Genomic DNA, 12,500 nt, shown 5'->3' with positions numbered 1-12,500 from the left:
AATGGCTCGACTTTCATGTTCACTGCTATATATTGTCTGCTGTTAAATCAGTCTCCAAAGCCTTATATGATTTACTCGTATTGTCGATTGTCAACAATAAACTTTGCGCGATTAATTCTTAGTCTCTCAAACACTGCTTTTATCAATCAAATATGGTACGAGAAAGCCAAACACCGTCAGTATCCCAAATGAATACTAATTACCACAAGCTTTCAATTAGTCAAAACTGTAAATTCCTACAGCTGTTATGAATAAAAAATTAAAAAGGTGAATACAAAATTGTGTATATACAAGAAAAGAAAAAAAAAACGAAAAAAAAAGAAAGAAAGGAAAAAATTAGAAAAAAAAGATCGTACATATTTCAATCAACCACGACAGTCTTGCTTGTAATGAACATTTAGCCTTGCTCTGTTAGTTAGAAGAAGCCACGCATATTGTTGGAAGTGTTGCCTTCAGAACAGTCCCCGTGTAAAAGAGAACTACTACAAAAGTCCCTCCATTCCTCAGTCTACACCCTGTCCAAGCCAGCCCCAAGTACCCATTGGGTACCCGGTGTAGAAGCCTGTTGGTACCCCCGTTGATTTTGTTTACCCCGGGGTCGAATCTGGCTAGCCCGGATTAAAGTTGGTGACGTTCGAAGAGTCTTTCTGTGTCCGACCATATTTCGCTTGCCTGTCTCCGTCGACTGCAGTTTGTTATGAATTGGAAATTTAAGCTGAAACATGACTTGGTACCAGCAACGCAAACGCTTTTTTCCTCCTTTTTTCAGAGACAAGAAAAAAGGTTGCCTAAACAAAGTTAACAAAGAGTTGAAACAAAGTTTTCTTCACTTCTGTGGCAACGCCAGTTAATTTGCGATGACTCCCCCCCCCCCCCCCCGCCCCCCAATTCATTCATCATTCACAGTGTTCATTCTGACAACGAACTCAGCCGTCAGACTTTTTTTTTGTGTGTGGCAAAACAAGAGCAAACCTTCACACCATAATTATATTACAAAGGTTTCAACCGGTAAAAGTGCACACTGTTAAAGCCACTTCGTGCAAAACACAAGTGCTCCCCCCAGCCCCCAAACTACGAAGCAAAAAAAAAAAAAAAAAAAAGTATTTCAAAGCTGTGTGTGAAGTAGCAACCTCAGCACGTTTTCAAAATTCTTTGCATAACTTTGTTTAAAAATCCAAACAAAGTTTCTTATGAAATACCATGTTGAATTTACTGGGTAGATGCTGGGAGAAAAATGAACGATCTCAGTAATGAGAGTATTGCATAATTATGGTATCAACCGAAGAAACAACAACAAAACCAGCACCTCAAAACCAACAAATAGAACTTTTTTTCTTTTTTTTTTCGTTTTTTTAAAGAAATAAACAACAGTTCCCTACATGGATCTTCCAAGGCACTATGGTGATAGATCTTTCATCAGTAGCTTTTTAAAAAAAATTTTATTATTATTATTTTTATTTTATTATTATTATTATTTTTACTACTACCTTTTTCTATATTATAATTATTATTTATTTATTTATTCATTTATTTATGTAAGCTTATCTATTATTTATTCCCCCCTTTTTTTTTTCTTCTTTTTTTTTTCTCAAGGCCTGACTAAGCGCGTTGGGTTACGCTGCTGGTCAGGCATCTGCTTGGCAGATGTGGTGTAGCGTATATGGATTTGTCCGAACGCAGTGACGCCTCCTTGAGCTACTGAAACTGAAACTCATCAGTAGCAATCCCCTATATACTATTTCTGATACTAACTGATACGTGAAAGTCAAAAACAACGAACAATAAAAGTTTTATAATGAACAAAAAAGAAGGAATAACTTCTCTTTCTTTTTTGTTTAAAGTATCTTTCTCTCTGTAAAAAAAAAAAAAAAAAAAAAAAAAAAAAAAAAAGCTTCTTAGGAACACAAGTTGAAATGACCGTGTTTTAAGGCACATAAACTTTGTGTTCAAGGGTTGCCAAAGTCCATTTCTCTCGCCAACAATCTGGTTCATTAAAGTCCTTAAGGACTGTCATTGCGATGTATATGTAAGACTTTTTTGTTACCCTGTCAAAGTCATCGCGTTTGTGTTGTGATTAAATTTTCAAATAGAATACTGCTTAAAAACCAAACGCGTAATACCTTTCCACGTCCTTAAAAAAGAAAAGAAAAAAAGATACAATAAAAAAAAAAACAAAAAAAAAACACCCTCAGGTGTACAAGCAGACGTCTCCTTGTAGTAGCAATCCACTGCGAGACAACGCAGCAATACTTTTCCTCATTCTGAAGAAAGAAAGATAAGAAGAAGAAAAAAAAAAAGAAAAAAAGAAAGAAAAAAAATCAGGAGTGGTGTGGGAGGACGAAGGTGGAGTATTATGCATTTATTTATTTATTTATTTATTTATTCATTTATCTATTCCTTAACGTTCAGCAAGCAGGCGTCTCCTTGAAGCCATCCTCCTCCTCGCGGACCTTGAGCCCTTGCAGGGTCTTGGCGTACTTCCCAGGCTCCCCTTGCTGCTGGTGGTGGGGGTGGGGGTGGGGGTGGTAGGGGTACTGGTGATGGACAGGCGTGGTGGTGCTGGTGGTGGTAGTAGACAACTCCAGGAAGGGGCTGGGGCGGGGCAGGCTGGAGGTGTAGGGAGGGTGGTACAGCATGGAGGGCTCCTCCATCACCCCTTTCTGCCACTGGTTGTTGAGATACTTGACTCCGTAACCCACTCCCCCTTCCTGGTGATGAACCGTGGGGGCGGTGGTGGTGGTGGTGGGCAGTTGGGTCATGCCGATGATGACGCCCTGAGGGGTGTACACGCAGCCCTGGTGGGGGTTGGGGTAGGGGTGGTGGGGGTCCTCCAATCCTCCTCCTCCTCCTATGTGGTCCGAGCCGACGTCCAGGGGCAGGAAGCGGCGGAACTGGCCCGAGTCCGTCATGATGTCTCCCCCTCCGTGGTGAGTCGTCGTCATCTCCATCTCCGGAAGGATGGTGGTGGTGGGGTTGGTGTTGGCGGTGGGGGTGGGGGTCGGGGTGAAGCTGTGGCGGTTGGGGCTGTCCTTGGGCAAGGGCGTGACGTGGGCGAAGGTCAGGTAACGACCTTGAGGAGCGCTGTGGTGACCTTGGCCTTGACCTTGTCTCCCTCCCTCCCCACCGTGCCTGCTGTGGTGGTGGTGGTGGGAGGATGAGGACGAGGAGGGTGGTTGGCCGCCGCCGTGGGGAGTCGAGGACGGGTCTGAGGGACTGTGAGGCGGGTGTTTGCCTTGGGTCTTGGATCCTCGACCGCCGCCGCCGCCGCCGCCGGCCCCGTCGTGGGCTCCCCCGCCCTGTCGGGCCTCCCGCCGCCGCCTCCGTCGGGAGCGGCACATGATGCAGACGCCCAGGAGGAGGCAGGTGAGGAGGATGCCGCCCACGGCCCCCAGGATCAGCATGTGGAGGGGGATCTTCAGGTCGTCGTCCTCGTCCTCGTTGACTTTCTTGGGGTCTGCACACACACACACACACACACACACACACACACACACACACACACACACACACACACACACACACACACACACACACACACACACAGTGAAGAGTATTGTATTGTATTTTATTGTATTGCATTGTTTTGTAGTGTAGTGTAATGTATCGTATCGTATCGTAGTATTGTATTATATTGCATTGCATTGCATTGCATTGTGATATATTGTATCGTGTTACTCTCTCTGTCACAACAGATTTCTCTGTGTGAAATGCGTGGCTGCTGTACAAAGGGGAGAGTGTGTCGCCAGAGTACAGCGCCACCCCCTTGTTTTCTTTTGCCTGCCAGACAGTGTATTTGTTTTCCTGTGGAGGTGAAGTTTTCAACAAAATTATGCCAGTGACAACACTTTTGTTTCTGTGTGCTCTATTACGTGCGCTAAGTGCACGCTACACACGGGACCTTGGGTTGTCATCTCATCGGGCGCAATAGCCGAATGGTTAAAGCGTTAGACTTTCAATTTGAGGGTCCCAGGTTCGAATCTCGGTAACGGCGCCTGGTGGGTAAAGGGTGGAGATTTTTTCTGATCTCCCAGGTCAACACATGTGCAGACCTGCTAGTGTCTGAACCCCCTTCCTGTGCATACGCACGCAGAAGATCAAATACGCACGTTAAAGATCCTGTAATCCATGCCAGCGTTTGGTGGGTTATGGACACAAGAACGTACCCAGCATGCACACCCCCGAAAACGAGTATGGCTGCCTACATGGCGGGTTAAATAAACAAAACGGTCATACACGTAAAATGTTACATGGCTGAGTGTGTATGTGTGTGTGCCTGAAATCTGATTGAAAGACACAGGAAACGAATGATGAGCACCAAGTGGCAGCCGTCAGTCGGCTCTACCCAGGTAGGCAACCTGTTGTGCAAATGACCCCGTGTTTGTAAAGCGCCTAGAGCTTGGTCTCCGACCGAGGATAGGCGCTATATAAGTATCAATATCAATCAATCAATCAACTAGAATGTCTTGAGAACATTGATTGTGTTTCAAAATGATGTTCATTGTTTCTTTGTTGCCGACATTTTAGTGTTTGATTCGTTACAGCCGACTGGACTGAAATTATAGATGCTGCTTATGTATATTGTCCCTGTCTCCTCCACACACACACAAACACACAGAAACACAGACACACACACACACACACACACACACACACACACACACACACACACACACACACACACTACTTTCTAAGAAAAGGACCACGGCGTAGTACAACTTTTGAATCTTCTTCACATCTTTGAAACAGACCACAAACATTATCCCCCCCCCCCCCCACACACACACAGACCCTGGCCCCCCAAGGAAAAAAATTTCCCCCTTCTCTTACCTCCTCTTTCCGAATCGTCTCCGTTGATGGAGGTGTCAGATTTCCCTGTGTCTCCTCCTCCTCCTCCTTCACTTCCTCCTCCTCCTCCTCCTCCTCCACCACCTCCTCCTCCTCCAGCCTGGCCTCCTCCTCCTCCTCCTCCTCCTCTGTCCATCCCTCCCCCTTGGTCCGGACTGTGGCCCACCCCCACCCCCACCCCTCCTACCCCGACCCCCACTCTCCCAGGACACCCCCTCTCATCCCGCCCATCGGGGCAGTTGGGGATGCCGTTGCAACGGAGGCTGGGGGAGACGCAGAACTCGGCCCCGCAGGACAAGGATGACCCCTGACTGCACGCCTCGCCTGGAACATAATAATAATAATGGTATTTATATAGCGCTGAATCTTGTGCAGAGACAAATCAAAGCGCTTTCGCACCAGTCATTCACACGCATGCATAACTCTAAAACTGAAGAAACTGAAGAATCTTGTGCAGAGATAAATCAAAGCGCTTTCGCACCAGTCATTCACACGCGTGCATAACTCTAAAACTGAAGAAACTGAAGAATCTTGTGCAGAGATAAATCAAAGCGCTTTCGCACCAGTCATTCACACGCGTGCATAACTCTAAAACTGAAGAAACTGAAGAATCTTGTGCAGAGATAAATCAAAGCGCTTTCGCACCAGTCATTCACATGCATGCTTTACTCTAAAACTGAAGAAACTGAAGAATCTTGTGCAGAGATAAATCAAAGCGCTTTCGCACCAGTCATTCACACGCGTGCATAACTCTAAAACTGAAGAAACTGAAGAATCTTGTGCAGAGATAAATCAAAGCGCTTTCGCACCAGTCATTCACACGCGTGCATAACTCTAAAACTGAAGAAACTGAAGAATCTTGTGCAGAGATAAATCAAAGCGCTTTCGCACCAGTCATTCACACGCGTGCATAACTCTAAAACTGAAGAAACTGAAGAATCTTGTGCAGAGATAAATCAAAGCGCTTTCGCACCAGTCATTCACACGCGTGCATAACTCTAAAACTGAAGAAACTGAAGAATCTTGTGCAGAGATAAATCAAAGCGCTTTCGCACCAGTCATTCACACGCATGCATAACTCTAAAACTGAAGAAACTGAAGACAAGGAAGGAGCAGGGAAGGGAGGCTATTTTGGGAAGAGGTGGTTTTTTTTTTATGAAGGCCAGACTTGAAAGAGCTAAGTGTGGAGACTTGACGAAGCGAAAGAGGAAGTTCATTCCAATTGTAAGGTCCAGAGACAGAGAAAGAACGGCGGCCAACAGTCGAGAGTTTGAATCTGGGTATGCGTGGACAGAGTGGATCCGAATTTGATCGTAGTGAGCGAGATGGAGTGTGTTTGGAGGAGGAGGAGAAATCTTATTTAACTCTCTCGATACGAACGGCGAAAGAGACGACTTTAACAGCGTTTCACCCCAATTACCATCATCAAAATATTGCAAGCGGAAGTCTCTTATACTGAAGAGGTGAATGTTGACAAAGAATACCACAATTCTGACGACGGAAGCTAAAGGTTGGGTCATTCAGACACCCACTGGACATCCGAGGGGTCTGTGTAGAGGAGAAGAGAGGACTGGCCGTACTGAGTGAGTTAATGGGTCCCCGTCACACGCGTAGAGTGATTGAAGACAAGTTTGTTAGAGTATGAATGTATACATTTGGAAGTGTTATTGTTTAGAAGAAGAGGGGGAGGGAGGGGGATGAATGGTGAGTTTGGGTGGTGGGGGAAGGGGGGGGAAGGTGCGGAGGTGAGGGTGGGGGTGGGGGACCGGGTATAACATTTGTGTTTGTTTGTGAGTACACATATTATCACCTCATCTTCTCTCTCTCTCTCTCTCTCTCTCTCTCTCTCTCTCTCTCTCTCTCTCCGTATGTGTGTATGCGTGTGTGTGCTTGTGTGTGTGTGTTTGTATATGTGCGTGTGTGTGTGTGTGTGTGTGTGTGTGTGTGAGGAAGAGAGAGAGAGAGAGAGAGAAAGAGAGAGAGAGAGAGTACAAGTAAAGTGTGTACGTAATAGTTTGAACTTTGTTTCATTCTCTAATAAAAATAAAAATCTATTTTTGATAGTGTCAAGCTGATAATGTGACAAAGTGCAGTATTAATGTGCAATATATATATAATACAAGCAATGTTGACGTTGGTGTCTTTCAACATGTTTATAGTAATGATTTAATTACAGCATTTTAAGTGGATATATGTAATACTTTTTAAACGAACGTCTTATGTCTTTGTTGCTTCATTCCAATTAAGTCATGTTTAATGTGGGTTTTTTTTCTGTTCAGTACTTGTCTACGTTTGTCTTGCCGTACCTGATGTAATTTCCCTTAATGAAATTATAAAGTTATTTCTATCTTATCTTATCTTACTGCTCAACGCTCAGCTCATACGACAGGTTGACACAAGCTTACAGTCAGGCTAACAGCAAAGTGAGAGGTGTATGATCAATGGTTTCTCCACTGCAAAGGGAACTCATTTACAGCTAAGTCTCTTCGTGAAGGACCATGACTCTCAAACTAGGAGGCAAGATTGCACTAGCTCTTTGTGCTGCAGCCTTTGGCCTGTGGGAACCATCCCTAACACCGACTGTCCTAAAACCCTCTTGGCCGAGAGAGTGGGGGACGTAACTTGGGCAAGACACTCTCTACTACAATTAAATTCTAGCCCATAGATAGCTGGGACAGCAGTTGCCTCCTCTGCTGTTCTGATAGGCCATAGGCAGAAACGACTGACTATCATACATACATCATCTAACTAACAAGCAGGAAGGTGGCAGAATGGTTAAGACGCTTAACTCTCGATACAGTGTTCGTGTGAGGGTCTGGGTTCGATTCCTTCGCTCTCGTCCCTCTCTTGGACTGGAAGAATCAAACTGAGCGTTTAAGTCATGAGACGATAAACCGATGTCTTGGCGGGGTAAATAAAAAAAAAAAAAAAAAAAAAAAAAGGGTCATACACGTAAAATGCTACATGTCTGTCTGAGTGTGTATGTGTGTGCGTCTGAAATCTGATTGAATGACACAGGAAACCAAATGATGAGCGCCCAGTGACAGCCGTCAGTCGGCTCTACCCAGGTAGGCAGCCTGTGGTGCAAATGTCCCCATGTATATAAAGCGCTTAGAGCTTGGTCTCTGACCGAGGATAGACGCTATATAAGTATCCACATCAATCAATCAATCAATGTCCCGTGTGCAGTACTCACTCGGCGCACTGAGAAAAGAACCCATGGCAACGAAAGTGTTGTCCTCTGGCTAAATTATGTGGAAGATTTCTGTTCTGATAGGTATACACATAATTATATTTCTGAATGCACCCAAGGACCTGGCTAAGCGCGTTGGGTTAACCTGCTGCCACCTCTTACGGCTTTGTCCGATTTTATTTCACCACTTAGGCAGCTATATTCCGTTCTCGGGGCAGGTTAGGTGCAGGCTAACTTTTTTGTTGTTGTTGCTTCTAATAGCCCACGGAAGGAAGAAACTAATTACGGGATTTTTTTTTTAACGGGAGCGTATTTGATCATCGGTATGTGTGATGTGTGTGTGTGTGTGTGTGTGTGTGTGTGTGTGTGTGTGTGTGTGTGTGTGTGTGTGTGTGTGTGTGTGTGTGTGTGTGTGTGTGTGTGTGTGTGTGCATACCAGCGGGGGTAATGGCTCTCTGCTAAAACATGAGGCCAGTGTGAACATCCGTTACATGCAAGACGAGGTACTCCTTATATGTTTTGGCACACGGCTGGTTTTCGACTTTAACACAACTGCTCTTTCAAAACACACACACACACACACACACACACACACACACACACACATACAGACAGACAGACACACACACACACACACACACACACACATACACACACGCACGCACGCACACACACAGACACACGCAGACACACGCACGCACACACAGCAAAGACACACACACGCGCGCGCGCGCGCGCACACACACACTGCACACTCACGCACACACACACACACACACACACACACACAAATACACACAAACACACACACACACACACACACACACACACACAGCACACTCACACACACACACACACACACAGAGCACAGACACACTCGCAACACGCACACACACACACACAAACACAGACACACAGACAGACAGACACACTTACACACATACACACACACTTACACACTCACACACACACACACACACACACACACACACACACACACACACACACACACACGCATACAAACACAAAATTTTAATAAAAAAAAATTATAAAGATGAAATAAAACAGAACAGGCACAACAGGCCGGAAAAAACAGGTCTGGGTGAACGCCTCTCCTCGTGGCATGTAATGAGTCCCATAAATTTATCGCTGCAACCCTGATCTGACATCATGCTGCTGTAAAACAGAGCGGATGGGGAAAGCAGAAGTCCTCCTCTTTTAGATCTTCTCAACGTGTGTATTAGTTTTGATCGTGTGCGTGCGTGCGTGCGTCTGCTACTGCACAAGAAGTGTGTGTGTGTGTGTGTGTGTGTGTGTGTGTGTGTGTGTGTGTGTGTGTGTGTGTGTGTGTGTGAGTGAGTGAGTGTGTGTGTGTGTGTATGTGTGTGTGTGTGTGTGTGTGTGTGTGTGTGTGTGTGTGTGTAAAAGAAAACACCCTTGCAGGCATGGAAAACTGAAGAAAAATCTCCACCCTATAGCCCACCAGGTATCGCTGCATGGGGATTCGAACCAGGACCTACCTCACAGACCTGAAGAACAGAAGACCTAAGCTCCAATCGTTCGGCTACCACGCCCTCTATATTCTTCCAAGGTAAACCAGTGAGTTCCAGTTACAGTCCTGTGTGGGTTGAATTGGATGAGGTTTGAACTTAATTTAACTGAACTGGACTGAATAGTCGCTCAAACTTACACTGACAAGAGGTATGTGTGTGTGCCAAATTTCATGAACATATCTTAATTAGAAAGTATGTGGTTGCAATGGACATTTTCAAAACACGTTTCAGCCTTGATTGTTCGGTTCGTGACTTTCACGACTTCAGAACTTCAAATCACAATAACTTTACACAGAATCATCCAGTTTGCACGTAAAGCCTTTTTATATTGCGGATTTATGATAATTATATCAATAACCAAAAATCGACCTCTTGCGCAAAGCGACTCATTTCTTGGTGGAGGGTCACATTGATGGGAAGGCTGAGGCCTCAAGGGAGGTCATCCAATTCATGGATGCGGCACTGGGAGTCAGTGTTGCTCAACAAAATTCCTGACCATCGCAGCAGCAGATAGTCCGTCAGCCAAATGACGATTTGGGGCTTGATGCTTGTATCTCTCATCAGCCACAATAACGCCGGGATACAGTTATCATAAGAAAACTACAACCTTGTCAAGTAGTCCCGAACCTTAATGGACCATGACAGCAGCATACATCGTTAGTCATTTTCCTCCCCATCATTTGTATTTGTATTTCTCTGTGTGAAATTCGGGCTGCTCTCCCCAGGGAGAGCGCGTCGCTACACTACAGCGCCACCCATTTTTTGGTATTTTTTTTTCCCTGCGTGCAGTTTTATTTGTTTTTCCTATCGAAGTGGATTTTTCTACAGAATTTTGCCAGGAACAACCCTTTTGTTGCCGTGGGTTCTTTTACGTGCACTAAGTGCATGCTGCACTCGTCTCATCCGAATGACTAGCGTCCAGACCACCACTCAAGGTCTAGTGGAGGGGGAGGAAATATCGGTGGCTGAGCCGTGATTCGAACCAGCGCGCTCAGATTCTCTCGCTTCCTAGGCGGACGCGTTACCTCTAGGCCATCACTCCACTATATCATTCATCATTATTATCGCACACAGTTCTGGTGCATCAAAAACAAAAACGAAAAATAAATATTCCACGTGTGAACGGCAGGGAAAAGCAGAAACATTTACATATGTGCGGAGGAAGTAACACCGTTCTATGGATATTACTGCTGCCCGATTTACATGTCTCTTTGATGGTAAGCAAGTAAACTGGCTGGGGAAGCAACGGGTTAATATCATTTCCGCCCTCCCCCTGCATCTCTGTCGCATTTGTGTGTGTGTGTGTGTGTGTGTGTGTGTGTGTGTGTGTGTGTGTGTGTGTGTGTGTGCATGCGTGCGTGCGTGCGTGTGTGTGTATGTGTGTGTTTATGTGTATGTGTGTGTGTGTGTGTTTGTGTGCGTATGTGTGTGTGTGTGTGTTCATAAGTAGGGGGAGGGTAAATATTAGGGGAAAAGGATGAGGAAATGAGAAAACAGAGAGGAAGAAAATGCCAGTGGGGGGAGAAGGGGGGTGATCTAGAGATAACGAAAGAAGGAGGGAGAGGGACGATAGGGGGTAGAAATAGGGGGGGGGGGGGGTATGGGGACGAGCCACGCGAAGCTATGAAACAGCACGCACAGCAAAACACAGCACAGCACAGCACAGCACAGCACAGCACAGCACAACACAACGCAACAAAACACAACCCAACGCAACCACCACCAACAAACAATAAGATAATAACCCCCCCCACACACACACACACACCCCACCCTAACCTGTTTTCACCAAGGAGTACACCATCTCCAAGATGGGCTTAGCGGCCAGCGACCCCCCGAAGAGACGAACGAAGACCCGGTTGTGGCTGGAGGTCAGCGACATCACTTCCGGTGCGTCATTTCCGCACATGCGCGCGCGTCGGTCGCTGTGCAGCGTCGTTCCTTGATACAGGGAAACGTAGCTCCCTTCACAGCGAGCGTTCTTTGCTCGTGACATCTTTATCGTGTGCAGGTTTATCTGAAGAAAAAGGAAAAAAAAAGAAAAAGAAAAGGTAAATAAACAAACCAGAGGCAAACGTTAAACAGAATATCAGACTGAGAACCCCCACTAATCTAGTGCGAAAGAACGATACGTTTTTGTTTGTTTTTGTTTTGTGTGTGTGTGTGTGTGTGTGTGTGTGTGTGTGTGTGTGCGTGTGTGTGTGTGTGTGTGTGTGTGTGTGTGTGTGTGTGTGTGTGTGTGTTGTGTGTGTGTTGTTGCTATCCGACATATTCATTAGGGAGACAAGAAGGACATGATATCAAGTTTTAAAATCTCTGACGAGCGTGCGGTAAAAGGAAAGAGAAAAGAACAACAACAACAACAAACATCTGTTGGGCAATTTCGCGGAAGGACAGGAGATGAATGTTTTTCGTTTATGGGAGGCGGAAGACTAAGAGAAAGAGAGAGAGAGAGAGAGAGAGAGAGAGAGAGAGAGCCAGAGAGAGAGAGAGAGAGACGGACAGACAGACAAACAGACAGACACACAGACACACAACAGATCGTAGGAACAGGAACAGATAGGGACAGATAAATAAGAGTCCAAACAAGTACAGTCTCAGAGAAAGCAGGAGAGAGAGAGAGCGAAAGAGAGAGACAGACAGACAGACAGAGAGACAGAAAGAGACAGAGAGAGAGAGAGAGCGAAAGAGAGAGACAGACAGAGACAGAGAGAAGGATGGTACAAAGATACAGGAAGACAGAGACAGAATGCACTCCCTCCCCGCCCCACCCCCACCCCTCACCCCCGACCCCCTCCATCCCCCACCCCCACCTCCCAAAATTAAAACAACAACAACAAAAAAAACAAAAACAAAATAAAAAGAAGAAAGAAAAAGAGTTTAATCTCGCAAGTCTTTTTCCCATTCAT

The 12,500-nt window shown here is 45.6% G+C and overlaps 1 protein-coding gene across 1 annotated transcript in view; it reads right to left on the bottom strand.

Moving 5' to 3' along the window:
* Nucleotides 1–2,405: 2,405 nt before the first annotated feature.
* LOC143285631 (uncharacterized) overlaps nucleotides 2,406–12,500 on the bottom strand; it is a 202,862-nt gene continuing 192,767 nt past the window's right edge. Inside the window, exons 7-10 of the mRNA XM_076593028.1 lie at nucleotides 11,371–11,608; nucleotides 5,045–5,169; nucleotides 4,828–4,930; nucleotides 2,406–3,454 (exon numbers count right to left, since the gene is read on the bottom strand). Coding sequence (XP_076449143.1) covers nucleotides 2,406–3,454; nucleotides 4,828–4,930; nucleotides 5,045–5,169; nucleotides 11,371–11,608 — 1,515 coding nt within the window. The remainder of the gene's footprint in view (nucleotides 3,455–4,827; nucleotides 4,931–5,044; nucleotides 5,170–11,370; nucleotides 11,609–12,500) is intronic.

Source organism: Babylonia areolata, chromosome 9 (genome assembly GCF_041734735.1).
Source record: "Babylonia areolata isolate BAREFJ2019XMU chromosome 9, ASM4173473v1, whole genome shotgun sequence".
In the NCBI taxonomy this organism is placed as follows: domain Eukaryota; kingdom Metazoa; phylum Mollusca; class Gastropoda; order Neogastropoda; family Buccinidae; genus Babylonia; species Babylonia areolata.
This window is presented reverse-complemented; position numbering and strand designations above follow the sequence as displayed.